Here is a 21,958-nt window from a genome sequence, read left to right as displayed (position 1 = left end):
GAGTGATTTCGACCACCTGGGGATCTTTAACTTGCGCCGACATTGCACAGCACACGGATGCCTCTTCGTTTCGCCTCCATCGAAATGCAGCCGCCGAAGTCAGGTTCGAACCCGGGCACTCCGGACAGTAGTCGGGCGTCTTACCACTGAACCACCCCGGATCTGTCACACTTGTTCTTGGACACCTGAACCGCGTTGTTAAAGGTATACTGAACAAGTATCCAAGAATATTGAGAAAGCACCACAATTGCATTCTTAAGACACGATTACACTGGTATACAGACACATAATTCGGGTTAGTTTTGAGCGGATGCCTGTATTTTTGACGTTTTCTGAGCGGCCGCCGGGTCAGAGGCAGCGCGCTCCCGACTGTGACCCGGCAGGTGTGACGTCATAACTACCCTCAGTAACGTCATGACCCCGCGATCCTGCCGCCGCCGCCCCTAAGTTGGTTGACCGGCTACACGCAGTGTCGGTAGAGTCCCTAGAAGTATTGGAATATTTCTAGGGACCCTAGTGTCGGTTCCTCCGCGTCGCGCCGTGCACAATGCTGCGAAGTGTGGAATGCTGCAAATGAGGGAGGTCGAAGGGGGCGCGTTGGGAGGGCGTGTATTGCGGACAATTGTTTGCGCGCTGGGAGGGAAGGATGAAAAAAAAAAAAAATGGCACTCCTCTGATGGGGCTGGGACAGGTAGGTCACCGCTGCTTATGGCGGGGGCTAGCCTGCCACAGAATTTTTGTGTTAGGCCGTCATTGCACCCGCCACCGTTTCGGTGATGGACGACGACTGTTGTATTGGCGCGTCTTTCTCTCCCTCGTCCTTTTCTTTCTTCTCTATTTTCTCTTCTGTCTGCACGAGGCAGCGGAGGTGGTTCAGCTACAGTCAGTAGCAGGCCCGTGCATTTTTGTTTCCTTCTTTCTACGGCCACAACGGTGAATTGTTGTTGTGTTGTTGAATCTTTGAGATTCATACAGCCTGTGAAAATGGATTCTGCACTGAAGTGCTACACATGCTGACAACTTCATGTTATTCACGAGTTTATATTACGACACCAGCCTGTTCAGACTCAAAACAAGTTAACTACCTCTAATGGAATGCATCCTATCTTAAACAGTCGTCACTACTGATGCTTTCATGTATGATAAAATGCTCTTAATAATAGAAATTGGTACAATAAATTACATCTAGTCAAGAGCTATGACTTATTCTGTGAACAAAAAAGCAAGGAACTGGGAAAACGTATGTACAGCCTTTATTGCATATTTACAAAGAAGACTAGGAGCTAAGGTCTCTTGGGTACAAGTTGCATTTGATCACATCAAGCACACTGAAGGTTGAGGCAGTCTTCAAGGGAATGCTGAATGCTTCAATAACACGATCAACGATGTGAGGAACTGCCTAATAAGTACGCTGTGCTCTTCTGTTCATGTATATCTGGTGCACAGAGGCTGCCAATGTCACTGAAACAGACAAACATTTAGGTTAGAAATAGACAATTAAAGACAATGCATGTACAGTGCTGATATCGATTCCAGAATAGCCAATTTATATTTCGGTAGAAACATGTGTTCATACACTGCTTTACATATGGCAGGGCCCACATTACAAAGAAATATAGAGCCGTACACTGCTAACATAGGCTTTCTTACACACATTTGGTTGCATGCTTGTGAGCAGTGACTCCAGAGTAATCCCACACTGGAAAGACTAAAACTACAGTTGGATACAACTTCAAAACCATATGCACTAGTTGCTGCGTGCATGCTGCTGTAACAACAGCCAATGCCCACAGGTGTTTGTCCACTAACCAAATTCAGAAGGCAATAAAACTGTTGCACTTGCAATTTTATCTTAAGATTAGCTTTTTTCATGCAAGCCAAAAAGCTGCTTTAATGACTGGCTATTTTCTTGCCATGGTTGAAAGTGGATGGTCATGAATGTGGGCAGATCTTCACTACAGATTTAAAAAGGATATCCAAGGAAAAACTGTAGCGGGCCTGTATCGACAAAGTACTGTTATGATCCCAAAAAATAGCTCTTGCAGAAAACAGTTTTTATGAATAGGAAAAATAAAAACAAAAGAAACACGAGTGACACTTTGACCAGATGATTTCACAAGCAGATCGACTGCGATAACACTATGGATCCCAGAGACGAAGCTACACCACTTCCAAGTGGTGATAAGCAGTCCTCCTTAATATAACCATCACATTCTAATCAAGTAACGGGAAAATATCTAAAGAGTCACGTGTACTCACTGTGACTAAATTTTTTTGTGCCAGTGAAGAGCATAAAACTGCTGCTGCAGCCCAAACGGCCTTGTCATGGAATCTCACTTTCACCTTAACTGTCTCATCCATAATTAGTGTTTGGTGAGCAGAATTTCTTGTTTCAGTTTAATAACACCTACATCTTTGCACTATGTATAGCTGGCACCCTTTGAGGCATGGAACAGTCTGATTCTATCATGTTCACTGTGTAAGTGGACATCCTCTGAGGCACCTAAGATGCCTGTATACATTACTGGTCATTCACTGCCCTGCAGCTTGAAACAACCTTGCAACAGGTACCCAATCTAGCCACACTGCGGCACATAACCAAGGGTTTTGTCGGTGTTTTCTTACCACACTAAGCTGTGTTTTGCATAATTGCATTATTTTTGACATCAATCTCGTGTCCAAATCTTCCTGTCCCTACTCCCTATTGTACCCAATCTAGCCACACTGCGGCACATAACCCGGGGTTTTGTCGGTGTTTTCTTACCACACTAAGCTGTGTTTTGCATAATTGCATTATTTTTGACATCAATCTCGTGTCCAAATCTTCCTGTCCCTACTCCCTATCTCCCGCGAATAAGCCTTCATGCCAGCTCCATCTAATAAAGTTTACTCACTCTCTTTTCAACAAAATACATATTACACCTTTCCTGCTTTCAAAAACCCCTCCAAAGAACACTAGTCATATCCTCTGTTTTAACAGTGCCTTGAAACTGTCACTGAAATCGATCTGCTGTTCTGCAGCTCACAGCTACACTAATTGAGCAGGGTACTAATCAAGTTGTATATTGCGAATCTGTGCTACAAATACACCGTTCGGGTCACATTGGCATGGTGGAGACTCGTTTCGACAACAGCTCCGCTGTACCCGTGCACCTCTGATTTCAATTCGATCATTCAGAGTGCACTGAAGCCCAAGCAGAAGTTTCTGGCAGGTCTCCATTACCCATGCTTCCAGAATTTTTCTTCTCAGCATTATAAAGCAAGAAACAAGGTAAGTTCAAGCACTAATGAAGCTGCCTGTTAGGCGCTCCATTAGAATTTTTTTTTGTTTGTTTTGTTTTCCGACAGTTGCCGAGAGTCCGCTCACAGCTATGAGTATATGAATGCACACCCCACCCCATATGCAAAAATATGAGAACACTTAAAGACTTTGCGCCTGTTCACCCTTTTATCGTACGAGCTGCAATTTGAACAAGTTCAATCACGAGGACCGGTACTTACCGACATACAAACAAGCCGCAATCCAGCAGTTGTACGCCGCCTGGGTGTACCGACGGTTGGCCTCTGTCAAAAACTCGTGCTTTTTCATGTGCTCAGCTTCAATGCCCAGATCTTCCGCGAAGGCTACGCTATGCGTGAACAGGAATATGCCCATAATGACCTGAAAAGGCAAAAAACGAGCCGCGGGAAGACGCGTAGAATACATGGCGCTCACCAGTCATATGACTCGATGCTGAACCGCTACTTGCAACTCTCCGCTTTCGCGAATACAGGGCACAATTCGGAATCATCAGATAAACTTACCAGCATTATGATGCCCCATACACTAAGTATGGAGCAGCATGTTGACAATTTAGGCCCACAAACTCGGATCATAGCTTGCTTTCGCTTATTCCCTCCGCCCTCCGATCACTGCATCACACGCAGGTTACCTGGCTTCGAGGATACTGCACACTACAAATGTAAAAGATCGCTAGCGCTCCTAGCGCTGCCTAGCGATAAATGATTCATAGCTTTTTGCAGTAAGTTCGCTATGTCAAATGGTCAAATAAACAAATGTGTAAGTTATTTGCCGCTAGGGCGATCTCGTCGCCATCTTGACTTGTCTGCTCTCTTGTTCGAGCTTCAACTGAATCATCCCAATAAAATTTTTATTACACATGCTTAGACCCTTGCTTTTATAGTCTTCGCCATAGGGTTTCTGACTCTTACCGTTGTCGCTTAAGGTGATTTTGATGAATGCAAATCACCACCGTTTTTGACTGACACAGAAGCTTTGGCAAGACGGTAACAGATCGTTCTTGGCGAAGTGCTAACAAGAAATCACTTGCTAGTGCTCTGTTGTTTGTGTCAAGATTGGTATACCAAGTGATTAGAACGATTTCAAGCAGAGTTCGTCTGCCGTGCTATCTGCTAAGGACTCTAGCGCCCACCAGAACCGCGGTCGCCCGCAGTCACCACTGCATCAACGTTTGCACGGCACTGCATGGTGACCCACTGTCTATTCCACAGTGTTAGCATAATCAACTATATATTTGTAACCTATAAGCAGCATTATTAATATTACGTTGTAAAAGTAAATGATATATATAACAATTTAGGTGTAAAACATAGTAGTCTTATTAAAACCATTTAAAACGCATTCTTTTGCATTGCTCATGAATGGCCTGCGTTTGAGGTTATCTCACCACCACTGTGAGGTTCAAGATGGTTGACAGTCTGGGTAAGTTTGTGCGATCTCTTGCTGTTTGTGTGCCTTTATAAACAAGTACCGTCACTTTTTACACGATCAGGGTGTGCAGTATTAATCGATTTAAGTGGCTCTGATGAACATTCTGTGAGCTGAGTTGCGAGATCCTTGTGGGAAATTTTAGTCGAGTAGATGCTTTGAAGGTGTGCGCGGTACGCCCACATTGTCAATGTGGTGTCGACTGCGCCGTGCAAGTTTATAAATAACCTATTTGAAGATGCGTGTTTTGGGCCTTGTCGGAAATGCGAGACTTCAACATGCGTCGTGTTTGATTTAGAAACTTGATTTATGGTTTTTACTTTGCCCGTGTCTGCTAGTTCTTGGGGATGGTTCATTTGACAGTGAATGAACGGCCTTACTCGGGCTGCTCCGATGAATAGTAACAATAATAATAAAAAAAGAATCCGAACGAAGCACGGACGCGGTCTACTCTTGGCCCGTAGCTCGCTTTTCTGACCAGGGTCGCGTCGGTTGTTGACATGACGCATGCAAGCTAGAAGCGTGTTTGGTCCTTTTCAATGCGATGTTTCCCTACGTCTTCATCGTGAGTCATGCTACTACGAAGCGTAGCAGTTGTGTCAGCTTTATCTGAAGAAAGAAAGGATGGGAGCATTTTTATGCTTTTCCGCACAATGAATGATGCATTACCGCCATCAGTGTGATCGTGTCTGGTGGAAAAAGATCTACGTTTCATTTTATACTTTCCCAGAGTACGTGACGGACTGCAATGTAAATCCTAGTTTCGCATTGTATTTGTGCGACCCGAGCGGTTTAATCCAGTTTCTAAACAACTCTTTTGTTTGGCATTGGGGGTGGTTGCGGCTGCGTTGAAGTAGAAATATGAAATCTTCGGTAAGCATCATATTTCTTTATTGTTCGTTTTGCTTGTGCTCAGAAAGCGTGAATCTGTGATGCAGTGTCATGCAGGCCATTTCGCATTTTGATCGCGCAGCCCAAAGCGACTATGACTATCTGGGAAGCCTTAATGAAGGGCCTCGGAGATTTCGATCATCGATGTGAACTTATAAAGGCTTGACTTCGCAGCTGAGTAGTTTAAAACCGCATATTGGCGGTGGGGAAATGTGACCAAGCCGCTTATTGAGCCGTTTTTGGTTAACAAGAAAAGTTTGCTATTTATGTTAATAACTTGTCTTACAAAATATCCCAGTAAGCAGGTAGCAAAACAGTGCATTTTAGTTTTTACCGCATTAGCCTTTAATGTGTTCAATTGATTTTCTTCTTCGGTCTTCTCAATTCTGCAGTTGATAATGAAATATATGTCTGTCCTTTGTATTCCTGTTGCTTGTTCATCCACAGTCAATACCCGGGCAAATGCCAAGCGGATTGCGAACATCGAAAACTGCTTTGGGAGCTCAGGCCAGGTATGCGAGACATTTCATGTTGAAATTGTAGAGTCGCATAATTTCCACCGTTGTACAGTGCTTTGGAATGGTAGTTGTGTTCCTCACTTAAGCCGCAAATGCGGATAAGAAAATGGGCTTACTTGTCAGGATTTTGCTCCAAATGCGTATTGTCTTATCAGTCCACACCTCATCTTTCATTGTTATTCCCATCAATGCAGTACAGTCATGGGCTCTTGCCTGGGTTATGGGGGAGGGTCACCACACATAGCTTTTATTGAAGTCTTTTTCGTTTTTCTTAATACACCAAAAAAAATAATTTTTAGTCTGCTAGCGCTAGATGGATCATTAACAGAAATGACATTATGTGTGCTGATTAAGTTTTGGAGAAAAGCATCACATAAACTGTGATTACAAGATTGCACCATGACTTGAATGTCATTATCTTAACATGTCAGTATGTAAAGTAAACTAGTTTTGCTGTGAGGGAAAATCAGACTAAGGTGGGAATAGAACGTTGAACCCTTCGTCCCAGTTGAGGCGGGCTACTTCTGGGCATGTTTCTGTAGCGTTATTAAAACGGCGCTTTAGAAAAATTCCTCAGAGCAGCAGCAAGGTTCGCTCGCCATGCTTGTGTCTGTGTTGAAGGAGCAGAAGTTCTACTCTGGCCACTTATCAGTGCTGTTGGTAGTATTCTGCCGCCTTGGTGGACGTGTAAAAGCTATAAAATGTCATTTGTGTAGGAGCCGTTATGTCGAAGTTTAATGAGAAACAGGAAATGCTAAGCCAAGATGAACAAAGCTAAGCAATGGCAAAGCATGCTAATACACCTAAGCCTCATTTAGCTTAGCCAGGCAATTCCGCAGCCATTTTTTTTTTATTAGTGCACGCACCCGTTTTTATGTATTCCGATACTGGAAACTGCGACCAACAAGTGCAGTCATAGTTGCATTTAGGTGAAAGCAATGTGCCAAAAGTTAGTATAGATCTTGCCTGCTAGATACCTAGTAGTTAGACGTTCTTAGCATACAGTAGTGTCCTTTTCGGGTTCTGTACTCAAAGCTTTTTGGCACAGCGACATGTTTTTGTCGACAAATGCTTTAATGAACCTTGGTTGCCGCTTCAAGATTTGTGGTGGTGTTGATGGTGACAGGTGACTCTTTCCTTTATAATGGGCAGGCACAACTAAGCCTGTGGCCTAGCCAATAAATGGCATAGAAAAAATAAGTTGTGTGAGCACGCATGCCAAACCACATACATTGATTCACATGGTTGGTTACATCTATAGTCACTGTTTCACCACAGAGGGGCACTTTTCAATTTCAGTGCTGAATTGAAATTATAAATTGTTTGTCGTTAGGCATTGGAGTGCTCACTATTTACTATACGAGGCAAGATTTTTTTCGTTTCAGCAATAATCATATGACATAATTTGCTCAGTGTTTGGTCCCTTGAAAAGGTTTAAGGTCATTATGAATCGTGTTGTTGCTTATGGTTGGCTTTCCATGTTTTCGGATGGTTTTCGCATACTGCCAAAAAACTTGATCACTCATTTGTAACGCTTGTGGGGTTACCTGTGAAAGTGTATGCTGTCATTAGGTGGCACTTCACCTACATACAGCAAGTTCGGGCCAGAGCAAGCTGAAGGGCACAGTCAGCATTCACTGCACTTTTGCTCTGAAGGAGCGAAAGTCCACGTGATATAGAGCAAAAGTGTTTATTATGCAGAAAGCTGTTACGCAGCACTGCACTAACCTCCCAGACCTCAGCACAACCCATAGCACGGCCAACCAAAGGGTTAAGCATGCGCAACACAGGGCAGAGCAAGCATTCGCAGTGCACGCGGAGCCCGGAGAGAAAGCTTATCCACCCTGCTGTGGTGCTCCTGACTGTCGCGGTCTTCCTCACTTTCCGTGCATGGCTTCATATTGAAAAAACAGCCCATACAGCACTGGGAGGTGACCAGAAGACTGATGGGAAAAGAACGGAAGGGCGTGTGACAGCTATTCTCAGAGGAGCGTCCCTTCTGAAGGGGCCGCAACATGACTGCCGTTTCCTCCCTCTCGCTGTGACACCACAGGAGGTCTCTTAACGAGCGAAACCGCAGCAGCCTCAGTGTGCTCTTGTCGCTCAGGGAGCAGAATTCCTGCACGCTCTCTAAGTAGCGTGCAAGTTGCCTCATTGTACAATTGCATACACTGGCATGAGTATCCTGTGTTAACGATGTTGGCGGCCATTTGTTCCTGCAGCCCTTGGCCTCCCAGGGCCGTGTGCTTGTTGGAGAGGGTGTGCTCACAAAGATGTGCCGTAAGAAGCAGAAGCCACGCCAATTCTTCCTGTTCAATGACATCCTGGTTTACGGCAACATCCTGATCAACAAAAAGAAGGTGATCACTGCGTAAAATTGGGACAAGTTTTTGAAACTGGCAGGTTCAAGTTACTTGTGCTAGTGTGCGGTAGGTGTGCTTAACCTGGCCAAGCATCCTCCAGTCCTCTTTTTACTTCTTTGAGAAACTTCTCTTGTTAACGAGTGCATGCTGTATTCTTGTCGGTCAGAGCTTTTGAAAGGAACATAGAAAAAAAACGTAGTTAAAAATGAATGCAGTATATAGCATACTATGTACATGAAATTCAATGCAGTAATAGGTTTGTTGCACCAATTGCACCAGACTGCACCAAAAGGCAAAGCCTGCTGCATATTGCTAAATTGTGACAAAATAAGAGGTTTCATTAGGTTGTGCTAGTAAGAAGTAGTTTTTTCTTGAGTTGTTCAGTCTGTTCTTACTATGTGCTTATACAAGTGAGCATCATGCTGGCTGCACCTGCTGTCAACCTGTGTAATGGAAACAGAGAGCTGAGACAAACCTGCAGAATGCAGGGATTTTCTCTGGTCATTCCATAGTATGGCTCAAAGGCATTACAGCTTTAACACTGCTGTTTCACATCATTATATAACAATAGGAATACATGTGTTCAATTTGCTTATGTTTGTTTTTCTAAACAGTACAACAAACAGCACATTATTCCACTGGAAGAAGTCAAGCTGGATAACCTTGGAGATGATGGAAGTGAGTAAATTACTTGTCTGCAGCGGCCATATTGAAGTCAGCTTGGAGCATTCTTGATCAGGGAATTGAGAATGTGTTGTGAGGACGTGTTTACCTTGTGTGCCTTGCATATACAGTGACATGTAATAGCCTTGCATAATGTCATTGCCTACCAAAAATGGCTGTTGCACATTTATGCTGTCATTGAGAGTCGTGGCTTGTCCAAGGTAGACAATGTTGAAAAATTGTGTAATTTTGACTTGCATGAATGTTCTTGTGTAGCTCTGTACAGAAGCAGAAAAAAAGCACAAGATGTCGAAAGTTTGTGGTATTCAATGATTTTCTGTATTCCCGCATCACAATGCTGAAGTGAGCACAAGTACTAGTGGTAACATTGAAATGGCAGTTGCATTTTGAGTTGTGAGCCAGCCTAAGCTTAGTTAGCAGCAGTTCTGCCTTGCCCTCTTCTGTTACTTTATTTGTGCAGTCTCAGATTCTCGGAAGAGCCTGTAGACATGTGTAACTATTGGTTACGTGATATCACTCAGCCAATGCTTCAGGAAACTTTGCATTGTCAATTAGCCTAATGTGCGTGTTGATTGTCGCATGCTCTGATGTGCAGCTGGGCTGAAGAATGGCTGGCTGATCAGGACCCCGACCAAGTCATTTGCGGTCTATGCGGCGACGGCCACCGAAAAGACAGAGTGGATGGCCCACATCAACAAATGCGTTGAGGACACAATTAGGAAAAGTATACAGCAATTGATTTTGCACTCGTACTAGTGCCTGTTGCTAGGGTGGTATGTTTGGAGTTGTAAGGTGCTTGGTATGTCTAGCCAATTGTTGAGGGAGCCAGGTGAAATTGTGTCACCATAATGCTTCATGTTAGTTCGACTTAGCCAGTTCAATTCAAATTTTGATCAGCATGCGAGCAGGAACTTGGATCAAGGCTTCTGTACAGTTTTTACACAGCTTGAATGGCAGCAGGTTGCATGTACGGTGAACCGTGAAGATAATAAACCAGCGAGGTCTATGAGGCTGTTCAGTTTAGATCTGCTGCATTCTCTGCAGTGGGCCCAGCGCGACCGTTTCATTGTCTGGATATTAAACCATAGTCAATTTCAAAGAGCTTTTGTAGATTGATGATGTCAGTGCAGATAATGCGTATTTTCTGGTTCTTGAGGAAACCACGAGTTGTCGATGCAGCAGAACAATTGTTTGCTCTTTCTACCGAAGAAAAAACGGCTTGACTCGTCTACCCTCACCGGGAAGTCATGTTTTGTATAGTGCACGTACGACTGTGACTTGGTAGGACCCCTGCTTGGCACACTCTAACTGTCCTATTTTTTTTTTCTTCTTCGACCTGCCACAAAAACATTAGCAGTTCGCATGAGGGGGATACTGTGACATTGTGTTGTGGTTTTCTTTCTTTTTTGCACTTGGCCAGCTGGGAAGTACCCAACTAAGGAGCACGCTGCCGTATGGGTGCCCGACGCTGAGGCTGGATACTGCATGCATTGCCGGAAAACGCAATTCACCATGCTCAACCGTCGGGTATGTGGAATACTGGATTCTCAAGCAGAGCCAAGACGACCTCAATGCTTCTGCAGTGAGCACGGTGGCATTTGAGGAGTAAAGAAATTGAAGTTTGTGCCAAAATCCTCTTGCAGATATCTGCGGTGAAATCCAAGAAATAGCAATTATATGGACTTCTTGTGGGACTTGCAGTTTGGAAACTGTAAAATAATGCAAGAAGCGCTGTGATTTTTCTAGAAGAAAACAGTTTTTTTGCACGTCATTAGGGAGTGTTTATCGGTAATTCTGCCTGCCGTCTTTGCTTATTCTGCTAGCTGGTTTCATTTTTGCGTTTTGCCTTTCAAATTCCTCACGACAGTAATGGACAGTCCTGTGTTTGTATGTTGCGTTGTTTTTTTTTTTATGTCTTCCTTAAAGCATACTTGCGAATCTTGCTGCCCTGTCATTTCGTGCAAATACTTTTGGCTAGTCTCGCATCTCTTTGATGAATGTGTGTACTCTATCCTAACACAGACTAAGCATGTAGTGACGGCAAACTGTTCAAAGAAAATGCAGGAAATGGCAAAGAAGAGTGCTTCCGAAAACCAGTCTAAAGTTGGAACTGGTCAGAATAAGACGAGAGCGCATGCAAGTTGGAGTTTGTCACAGTGGGCGGCTCTTTGACACTGGTCTCTGTCTTTCTTTAGCATCATTGCCGTAAGTGTGGCACTGTGGTGTGTGGGCCCTGCTCCAACCGCAAGTTCCTGCTACCGGCTCAGTCCAGCAAGCCCCTGCGGGTTTGCCTCACCTGCTACGATGCCCTGTCCAGGGCGTCCATCCTGGAATCTGCCACGGGCGGCATGGCAAGGGGTGAGGGTGCCCCTCTCTGCTCCAGCTTAGAAGTAGTGTTGAGAGACCTTACACATCTTTGCTTTCATCCTTCTGGGCCTGATATGGAGAACATATGTAGATTATGTGAATGTGTTGCAATACTCATGCCTCTTGTTTGGCACTGTGAATGGTCTGCTTGCTAATCTGGGTGCTCTTAGTTTCTGTGCATGCACCAAAGGACGTTGTTGGCTAAACGTTTTGGTTAAAAAATGCAGAACTAACTCGCGAAAGTCTGTTCAGTATCAGCGAGCAAGGTTCATACAACGCAATTTTTCTTTTTTTATCAGCGAGGTGCGTTAATGGACTGCCGTGTCACTCCATCAGTTGCGGGTTGGCGTTGTAATGGCTTGTTCAACCAGTATTTTGTCGCATTCTTGGTTCCTGCTTAGATATTACGTTCTGTTGCTGTTGCATGGGTTCACAGTTCATCAGAAGCCGGAGAAACCAGTTGCTACTGCCGACTCCTCTGGGGAGGATGACTCGGATTTTGACGATGACGACAAACAGGCAGATGGTTCCAGAGACAATGGACTGTCCAAGGACATGGATGACCTGACATTTGATGAAAAGGTATTCTTCAGGTTCATATATTAATTTATATAAACTAGGGTGAAAACAAACAGCTTGGCTGTTTGTCGGCTTTTGCGACGCCAGAGAAATTTTCTGCCTGCTAACTGGTTAAATCCTGTTACAAGAGACATTCGTTATAAGATACATTTGAAAATGGTTTGATTGGTTTTCTTATGTCTGCCATGTTAGCAACATTGCATACAAGAGACACTTGGTTACTAAGAACAACTTTTTCAGGTCCCTAAAGTAATTTCTTCACTATTTAGAAGACGCAGCTCAGGCGTGCTCATGCAGTGCAGCTGAAGCGTACCAACTCGTACATGATGCACTTCAGATTCCCTTAGCTAAATTTTATTCCATATCAGCATCCTTTTTGTTGTACATGTCAGGAACTGAGGAAGTCTTTCCCTTGATTGGAAAGTCAAAACGACCCCGCTGTTTCAGCCACTGGAATCGCATTACTGTCACCTATGAAGCAAATCAAAATGCATGAATGCCATCCAGCATTTTTAACTCCTGGCTGTTAAAATTTGATCACAAGGTGAAAGCTCACAATCCTGATGTCTTTCTCTTTGTGAACAATGCTCCTTGCAGCACCAAAAGCACCAGAGTTCTCTTGCTCAAAGCCACCAAAGTTGTTTTTCACTCTAAACTCCACACCCTATTTTCAACCAACAGGCAAAAGCATTATGCACTCTGTCAAGTTGCTGTACGAAACAAGGTTGGTAGAACGCCTGTTGCTCGACAGGCAGCAATACTGTACGATAGTAAATGATGCGAAATTTGCTGTTCAAGTGATTTCAGGTGTCTGGAATGTCCTTAGAAATGAAGCTGTGTTAAACCGTTTAAGACAAGCAGGCTTTAAATGTGGTGACATGATGTAAGAGGGCCCATATGTGGATACTGTGGAAAGCTTCCTTGAAGATGAAGATTGGGCAAGCATCCAAGAGACTGCTGAGGTACTAGAATCTTTTGAGGAATTCGTATCTGCAGATGTGAATCTTGTGTGCTCCCAAAGAGCTTACCTGAAATTCTTGCGCAAGTAAATGGCACATAACACGATCTGTCGGGCTAGTTGGTAACGATCCATATGTATCAGCAGCGCGAACACAATCAGAGGAAAAGAAGAATAAGAAGGACAGAGCGCTGAACTTGCAACTTTATTAGAGGAAACTGAAACCCGCACTCTAATAAAGTTGCAAGTTCAGCGCTCTGTCCTTCTTATTCTTCTTTTCCTCTGATTGTGTTCGCGCTGCTGATACATATAAATGGCACATGTTCCACAGAAGATGACTACGAGGACATTTCAGAGGAAAAGTGTCAGCATCTGAGGGTGACGAGCATGTAGGAGTGCTTCAAAGGTATTAGAGCAACAGGAAAGCTTGCAAAGTGAAGTGCTTTACCTCTAGAATTTGGGAAGGAATACGCACTACACTCTCAAAAATACATGCTAGTATGAATGACTTCTTTAAGCTTTCCTGAACAATTTTCTGTTAATGCGTGTGAATGCATTTATATGCTGAGGTGCAGTAAACTGATCAACACAGTGCTTTTAGAATTTTTGTGTGCAGGAGACCTTGCTTACAAGCAACATCTTTTTCGGGTTCCTTGAGTGTCTCTTGTAATGAGGTTTTACTACTGTATTGGCTGAAGCGTTAAGCTAATCAACCCCCTAAATATGGGAGCTGGAACAGAGTATAAAGAAAGGAGGTGTAGAGTGAGTTATTGGTCAAGCAACAGAATCACTGGGCTGCCAGTGCTTATTTAACATATTGCTATAAGCTTACCACTGGAGAGATGGTCTCGCTGCTTGCCCAGTAGCTGATGGCAATGTTACAATTTTCTTGCTCCTCAGCAGAACAGATGGTCGACCTGCTTAGAGAATGATTGCCTACGCTCAGGAGCATTGACGTGCCGCATGGCTGAGCAATGGAAAGAAGGTTTCTTTTTACAGATGTTCTTCTAGAGTGTCAAGACAGATGCGACGATGGTGCCAAGGCACTTCGTTTATATTTTCGTGCTGCCCTCTTTGCATAGCTCTCCTGATAGTATTGCAATGGTGGCAGAAGTTGTAGTTTGTGAAGGGTTGAAACTGTCCAGAAGGCAGGTCTTTGGTGCCACCTTTCCATCTTTTTCTTGGCTTTTAGATGGGTTTGCACCTTGCCCTTGCTGCGATTCTTGCGTTCATTCACCTTTCCAAGTTCGGAGATACAGTAGAACCCCGCTGTTGCGTTCCCGGGTGCTGCGTTTTCCCGGCTGCTATGTCCTTGTGGCCAAGTCCCAGCATGACTCTCATAGACTTCCATGTATTAGAAACCCCGCTGTTACGTCGTAGCTTGGGACACGTTCCCGCATGATACGTTGTGAACTCGCACCCCAAGCCAACCCGAAAAACAAGCAGCGACGGCCATGTTTACTTTTTCGGCGAATTGACTTGGCCTGGCTTGGCCTAGCGTTGCTGGCGTGTCTACAGAGGACACTAGTGACGCTTGGGCAGGCTGCGTCATCATCATCAGCAGCAGTAGTTGCGCTTTTTTTTTTTTGCGTCTTGCTGTCTTTCATTACTCCATGCTCCATCCTTTGTGCGGTTGGTGTGTGTGCGACTGACTTCACGATTGCCGAGCTTAGGACTCTTTCCGCGTGTATTTTCCGGCTGTGAATTCGTTCCGCGGTCGTGTGCACACGCGTCCAGCGCACTCAATCGCCCACCTGGCGCGTGCCAACCGTTCAGCACGTAAATACAGCAAGATGGCATCAAGAAAGCGCAAAGCGCTATCCTTGGAGGATAAACTGAATATTCTCCGCACTGTGGATGCAAACCCAATGCGGAAGCGGGTGTGCATCGCTAAGGAACTGGGACTTACGCCATCCACCCTCAACTCTATTGTTTAGAAAAGAAACGAGATCGAAGCAAATGCCCGGTCCTTTGACATCAAAAGCAAGCAAGCCCGCGGTGCGGAGCACGTGCAGCTTGACGAGGCGGTGTACAAATGGTTCAAGCAAGCCAGAGCTGCAGGTGTTAATTTTGATGGCACCATTTTGCGCGAAAAAGCACTGGAGATAGCAGACAAGCTCGGGATCGTCGATTTCAGTGCGTCAAACGGCTGGATCGACCGATTTAAACGAAGGCACGGAATTTGCTACCAAACCGTGAATGGGGAGGCCGCAAGCGTGGACGTGGCTACTGTAGGCAGCTGGAAAGAGACCGTGGCGCGCATTATTGACGGCTACGAACCTAGGGACATTTTCAATGCCGATGAAGCGGGCTCTTTTTCAAAGTACAGCCCTCGAAGACGCTTAGCTTGAAAGGCGAGGCTTACCACGGCGGAAAATGCAGCAAAGACCGTCTCACCGTTTTGTTGTGTTGCAACTCGGATGGCTCCGAGATGATGAAGCCGTGGGTCATTGGCAAATTTCGAAACCCACGTTGCCTAAAGAATATATGTTACCTGCCCTGCCACTACAAGAACAACAGCAAGGCTTGGATGAGGTGCGCAATTTTTGACGAGTTCCACGCGTACATGGACTCGAATATGGGCTGTCAGGACAGAAAAGTCGTCCTTTTTTTAGATAACTGCTCCGCGCATCCTAAGGACACTACGTCACTGCGGAACATCAATGTGGTTTACCTTCCGGCCAACACGACCAGCCACCTTCAACCCTTAGATGCTGGCATCATCAAAAACGTGAAGCATTTTTACAGGAAATGCATCGTGAAGCGATCCCTGGCCTCTGTGGACCGCGGGCAACAGCCAACTGTCATTACGATCCTGGATGCCATGCACTATCTGGCCACGGCATGGAGTGCTGTCACCGCCACAACGGTCAGGAATTGCTTTGCGAAGTGCTTCGGCGACGCAGACAGCGCAGCAGAACCAGGAACCGTGGACAACCCGGAACCCCCGAGGACTGCGAACTGGACACGGCCATGGAAGCGGTTGGCGCGAACGGGATCGTGTACAACGATTACGTGTCTGTGGATGATGCCGTTGCCACCTCCGAGATGATGACTATCGACCAGATCGTGGCCGAGTGTGTAGACGCGCACAACAGTGGCGACGAAGAGGAAGAGGAGGAGGAGGATGCGCCGCAGCCGGAACCGACGTTTACATCGGCTGTGGCGGCATTGGACCTTCTCAGAAGGTACGTTCGCGACGATCGCGAGAGCCACATGGCACTGCAACTTTTGGAGAAGCGAGTTGTGCTCACCGGACGCGAAAAGATGCAACAGACAACGCTGCATGATTTCTTCAAGTGATAACATGGCAATAAATGCATTCAGTTGCCCACTACTGTCATTTTTCAATTTGTCCTACTTCCCGGCTCTTATGTTTCCCGGCTCTTACATTTTTTTTTTACGGTCCCATGAAAAACGTATCAGCGGGGTTCTACTGTAGTGGTTTTCGGAGGGGAAAAAAGAAAGGAACGTCGACCTGTGTGCAGTAAATATGGTAACCTGACTGGTCCTGCTGCAAATGCAAAATGTACAGCAAAACCCTATTTGAATTAAGCATACGCACCATATTCATATTGATACAGCAAATGTTCACATTAACCAAACACAGCCAAAATTGTGCCCAGGTGCAAAATTTAATTGCGAGAACATGCTGCGCATACCTCCGTTTTTGTGCTCCCATCACACTTTGTTTTGCGGTTTCCCACAAGATGGCACTGTGGGTTCCATGAAGTTTAAAGCAGTAAATTAAGCATGTTGCAGTGTGAACGAAAAGCGAAATGGCACTCCACACTGCCTGCCACACTCGAGTGTGGCCTGAAAGACTTGCGGCAAATTCTGCCCTACCATTTAGAGGTGCGCGCAGATCTCGGAGACCTGTTTTATCGGAAGTTGCTCTCACGCTATCTGCCGCTTGTCTGGGAGAGTGACCGCCAGCACGAATGAGCCAGCCAAATAGCATGCTATTTAAATTTCCTACAGTGTAGTTAATTTGCATGCATATTAACTATATATATATATTTTTTTTTTCATTTTGACATGCACATGAAGCCCCAGACGTCTTGCTGAAAAATAGGTCAGCAAAATTTTGGGTGCTGGTCATTTTTCTAATCGCGGTTGGCATGATAAAGTGAATATACTGAAGACCAGACTTGCTCATCCGGACAAACCTCCCCCTCCACCCACCCCCACTTTACATGCACACCGCAGGAGTTAAGGTCGAACTTATAAACACGCTGTGATGAGCTGCGCAGCATCTTGATGCTCTGTCAAGGAACGCGAAGGAACATGCTAACGACTAACGCTTTTGTCTGCTTTTTGGGGGATGGTTTCATTGTGCGAACGGATTCATTATGTTAGTAAATATGGTAATCACTTTGTCTATATGATTTGCTGATGGGGAATTAAGAATACTTCGTTGTGGTAGAGATTTCCCTGTAGGTACAGTAAAACTTCATTAATACGTACCCGCATACCAAGTAGTTGCGGTTAAAACATAGTTGCGAGAATTCCTCGGCCTACCCACCATTGAAACCCATGTATTTATTGGCTGACTGCTTAAGACGTAGTGGCTCACGAAGTGCCTGCCGCTTAATGCGTTCCTACCGTTGCAATTTAGCTGGCTGTGCTGCGACATGAAACATTTTTTGCCTTTCCGGAAAGCATTATCATGTGCGAACTGCCGGCGATATGACATTGCGGCCATTTTGGCCGTGTTCCGACAAATGCGGTGATGCCCATGTCAGTGGGGAGCCCAGGAAGCGTCGGCTGCGCTGACGTGAACGCATCGTGCCAGCTCTATCGCTGTAGCCATCATCATCATACTGCTCGCGCACGGTTGTGCTGCTCGCTCGTGCCAACCTCTCGCTGCTGGCCTGTGGGTGCTGTTTCGTTTTTGGATGTGTTGCGGGCAGGTGGCGCGCGTTTTGTGGGGCCGTCTTTTGTTTGTAGCTGGTGCTGTGCGAAGCACAAATCAGTTGTTGCGTTAGTGCGTGTGCGAAGCCTACTCGACCAAAGTATCGCATACTGACAGTTAAGGAAATGTTGATCTTTACTCATTCTACTGAAAATAGAACTACAAAGAGTGCACTAGCACGTCCATGAAACTTACTTACCCCCCAGTCTCGCCGTTTTTGAGACTATTGTTATTACTGCGCGACTGCCACGATGGCAACTCTGAAAATGATGGATTTTTCAATAAAACGCACTTAGCACGTATATGTATTCATGGAAAATTTACTGTGCCTAAATTTTTCTTATTTCAGAGTGTGAATAATGGCAAATTTGTACTGGTCGGTTAAGGTGTACTACCAGATAGTGCATACTTTTCCCACATCTCACCAACTGTGTATTAACGGGGTTTTACTATTACATCATGACAGGTCATTAGTACTGCTGGCAGCACAGGAAAAAGAACAAGCTCCATGCATGCTATGCCTTCTGCTGTAATGCAGGCAGCCCCATTTAGCACCACTCTTTTTTTTTTTTTTTTCAGCCAACATTCTATGGGGACATGATGGATGCCAAAAGCCCCGAAGTGGAGGTCGCTGAAGAGGCCAAGGCTGTGCTGGCGTCTACGCCTCCAACGGAGTCTAACAGCTCGCTAACTGCGCCTGCCGCCGTCGCTGTCGAAAGCTCCAAGGAAGACGCTCCAGCAGTGGACTCCATGGCTGGCGGAGAGCCACATCCAGACGGACACTAGCGACAGTTGCTGCCTGCCTTTTGCTATTATTTTTGGTTCCCCTAGGGTGTCTTTTGCCCAGGAAATACTTTGTCTGCTGTTGGGTTCAATGAACTTGCGCACTTGTTGGTGTGGTGCAGGCTCCTCGCATTTCCACAAAAGCCACCGCCTCGGTGCTATCCAGGATCGGCGCAGTGTTATTTGAAAAGTTACGGTTTGAAATCGCCCGTTTGCAATTAGGGTGCATTTCGATTTGTTACATTATGGCAAACGCTTGGAGTTCCCCGTTATTAAGCAGACAGTTGGGCCTTTCAAGCCAAAACACTGCAGTGTATGCACAACAGTCATGCATGTTTCAGTTGAATTGCAACACGTGTTGAATGGGGAAGATATTGTCGACACTTGTGACTCTTCGTAGCACACAACAAGTAGCACGTGGTGTTCATATCCATATGCACGAGTTTTTGAAGCGCAGAGATGACAATGCTGTTTTATATGCCAAGGCCCCCATCGATGTGAGCTGCCATTTGTATATTCTTCAGAGGAAACTGCTTGGAATTTCCAAGGGGAGTATTACCGAAACACACTCCAATGTCACGAAGTGTCGTCGGGCTCACTCAGCCCCTTTTGAGGAAGTGCAATATCTCTGCGTACAAGACATCAGAGGGCGGTGCTGTTGTCGGCCATATGCTGCCTAGTTACGCACAACTTGGAATGGAAGAGTTATTTAACTCTAGATCAGCGCATTTCAAGTGTGCTTATTTTGGATACACACTTGACCTATATGTAGTGGGAAGGATCTAGCGACTTGCTAGTTACTAAACAGGATGCACTTCGATACTAGCAATATAAACATGGAAGGCACACTTCTGGTGTAGCTACTCCTGCACAGCTATCTTTTTCTACCGAAGGTTCTGAAATTACAGCTGTTTTCGTGAAGCTGCCATCAAGGCTTCCATTTCCGCGTTGCGGTAGCACATTTCCCTTTTCTTCTTTTTGTCTGCCTATTTGCATAGCTGTGCTTCTCCATGCGATTGCATTGGAGTCGTCGCCTTTATGCGTATATAGTGGAATTAATGTGAATGTAGTTCGCGTCGTCTGGATGCTGCCAGTCTCGAGAGAATTGCGTTGTGTGAAATGCTAGTATTTTCGCTTTGCTTTGAACGTTATAAGCCATGTAGCATTTTTGTACCGTTATCGATTCATGATCTACCACTTTTGCGTCGCAGTTGAACTGCCAAGACGCAGCATCCTGCCAGTTTGGAACTTTGTCATCCGTCGCAGCATTGAACTTTGTACAGATGGGGCCACGCTTACATGCTTGCTTCGGGTCGCTTACCAAGGAAAGGGAAATGATTCAGCGTTTTGTTCTCATTTATGACTAATTTATATCAATTTTTGGTTCTTGTCTTAGTTGTGGCATGTTGCTTTCCCTGAACAATTGGCCTTTATTAACAAACATTTCTTGTGTTGTTGCATCATGAATCAAATTCAAGAATGACACGCATGTTGGTCAGCTTCTTTTTCATAAGAGAACACAAGCATGGAAGGTGCTTTCTATTGTAAGCTTGCCTTGCTATTTTTCGAGCATGAACTGAATCATCTTGAAGTGCTTGACCTTTCTTGTATTGTACTACCTTCTAGCCTTGTGCTTTGGAACTGCCTGTTTGCATATATTTTTGAGCTAAACATATCGGTCACGGCATGTATACAAATTATGATGTTCAAGCAAGTTGGAATGCCTGTGGCATAGCAGACCCCTCCCGGCTTACGTCACCAGTGGACACGTTGCTGTTATGATAGAGAAGCCGTGCACATAAGTGTACTGAGGGGAGCGCTCGGGGAGCAAAACTTGTTGAGAACAATTTTTCCCTTCAGGCCGTGCCCCCTTTGACTGCACTGTGTCAACAACTGGTAGACGTCTCTGCTTGTCAGATTCATGTGGTAGCTCATTATTCCCTCATAATGAACTGTCTTCAAGTGGCGCTTCATGCCCATGCCTAAGTAGCATAGACTAGGGCTAATGTATATGTTTTGTTCTTTTGCACCGAGCAGTGTGTAACTTGTGCTTTTTAATGCAGTGTTCCTTTGTGCTGGTCTACCTTATGTCTTCTGAAGGTGAAGGCCTTGTGTTTTAGTTTTTTTTCGATGGGAATTTATAGGAAGCATAGAGGGAGCAGGAGTAGATAGCAATCACAAACAAAACAAAGTAATTTTTTTTTAATATGTGCTGTCTGTGTTGCAGCAATTCTTGCCTGTTTTGTTTTCTGTATGTAGGCCTTGTCATTGCCAGTAAGTCAGGGTCTGGTAGTGTGTGTGTGTTGCGTGGTCCTTGTACACTTGCCTCAAAGTGCCTTCACTGCAAATGAATAGACGTACGCTCCATTAGACAAAAGAGATTATGTAGGTTTCAAAGAAAAGCACAGTACTCGTGTGCATCCGTATGAGTGTGATGTAAATAGCAACAGAAGTAGATCATTTCTTACCAGAGCGACCACAGGAAAGAAACTGTATTGTTTGTTTTTTGTGGGAAGACGTGTTTTTTTTAACCAGAGGACTTTTGATCCAATAAAATTGTCTATGGGTCTTACTTTTGTCTGGACTGCATGAAGCACGCTTGACTGCTTAGCATCCTCTGCTAACCAAATAGTCAATTGAGAGAGATGTCTGATGACTATGAGATGATTTAATGAATTGCGGTGGGCTTAGCGCGAGCTACTGCCCGCTTCTTCCTCGTCCGTAACATTACCAGCAATCGTTCCGATCATGGACGAGGAAGTTTGTCGATGAGATCCATGGCATGACGATGGGCGTGACTAAATGAAGAAGGAAGAAGACAACTGCTTGCCGCCGTGATGATTCCCTGATGAATCCTGGTCCAGGAAGAAGCGGGCAGTGGCGTGGGCAGGAGTGCAAGGACAGTAGAGTGCAGATGAGTCAGAACGACAAGCAAAAGATGTATATACACCATCTGGGCGCATGTTGCATCTCTATAATGTGTTGCTACGCAGCACAAACAATGACGGACAGACCGGAACTCTCATTATGCAGGCACAAGGAAAGGTCATGACTCTGTTCGACGCCGCTTTAGACAGTTGGAGACTGACAAAACACAGTTGGCAGTATGGTCAGGCAATTCGGGAGGATTGACGGGATGGCGGGACAAGCAGTCGGCGTCTTGATGTAAGC

General features: G+C 45.2%; 2 protein-coding genes across 3 annotated transcripts; one reads left to right on the top strand and one right to left on the bottom strand.

Moving 5' to 3' along the window:
- Positions 1-1,231: 1,231 nt before the first annotated feature.
- Positions 1,232-3,962, bottom strand: LOC146182294 (ribonuclease kappa-like). Its single transcript, XM_084577385.1, has 3 exons — positions 3,805-3,962; positions 3,502-3,661; positions 1,232-1,461 (listed from the first exon to the last, which is right to left on the bottom strand). Exons 1-3 carry the CDS (start codon positions 3,874-3,876, stop codon positions 1,400-1,402), a joined length of 294 nt encoding a protein of 97 aa, XP_084433511.1. The 5' UTR covers positions 3,877-3,962; the 3' UTR covers positions 1,232-1,399.
- Positions 3,963-4,600: 638 nt separating this feature from the next.
- On the top strand, positions 4,601-21,359 carry rush (pleckstrin homology and FYVE domain containing family member rush hour). Of its 2 annotated transcripts, none has more exons than XM_084577383.1 (9): positions 4,601-4,723; positions 6,068-6,132; positions 8,361-8,498; positions 9,116-9,179; positions 9,781-9,909; positions 10,606-10,712; positions 11,381-11,543; positions 11,989-12,134; positions 18,584-21,359. In XM_084577383.1, exons 1-9 carry the CDS (start codon positions 4,708-4,710, stop codon positions 18,788-18,790), a joined length of 1,035 nt encoding a protein of 344 aa, XP_084433509.1. In that variant the 5' UTR covers positions 4,601-4,707; the 3' UTR covers positions 18,791-21,359. The 2 variants fall into 2 exon arrangements, with proteins under 2 accessions (XP_084433509.1, XP_084433510.1); XM_084577384.1 differs by lacking the exon at positions 4,601-4,723 and adding an exon at positions 5,400-5,602.
- The last annotated feature ends 599 nt before the right edge of the window (positions 21,360-21,958 follow it).

This window comes from Amblyomma maculatum, chromosome 8 (genome assembly GCF_055883805.1).
Source record: "Amblyomma maculatum isolate TAMU_Amacu chromosome 8, ASM5588380v1, whole genome shotgun sequence".
Lineage (NCBI taxonomy): Eukaryota > Metazoa > Arthropoda > Arachnida > Ixodida > Ixodidae > Amblyomma > Amblyomma maculatum.
This window is presented reverse-complemented; position numbering and strand designations above follow the sequence as displayed.

Coding starts and splice junctions, on each gene's coding strand:
- rush (XM_084577383.1), top strand. Junction 8,499..9,115: donor TCCTGATCAACAAAAAGAAG/GTGATCACTGCG, acceptor TTTTCTAAACAG/TACAACAAACAGCACATTAT. Junction 9,180..9,780: donor TAACCTTGGAGATGATGGAA/GTGAGTAAATTA, acceptor TCTGATGTGCAG/CTGGGCTGAAGAATGGCTGG.
- LOC146182294 (XM_084577385.1), bottom strand. CDS start 3,876: ATGATCCGAGTTTGTGGGCCTAAATTGTCAACATGCTGCTCCATACTT. Junction 3,662..3,804: donor TATGGGGCATCATAATGCTG/GTAAGTTTATCT, acceptor TTGCCTTTTCAG/GTCATTATGGGCATATTCCT. Junction 1,462..3,501: donor TGCGGCTTGTTTGTATGTCG/GTAAGTACCGGT, acceptor TGTCTGTTTCAG/TGACATTGGCAGCCTCTGTG.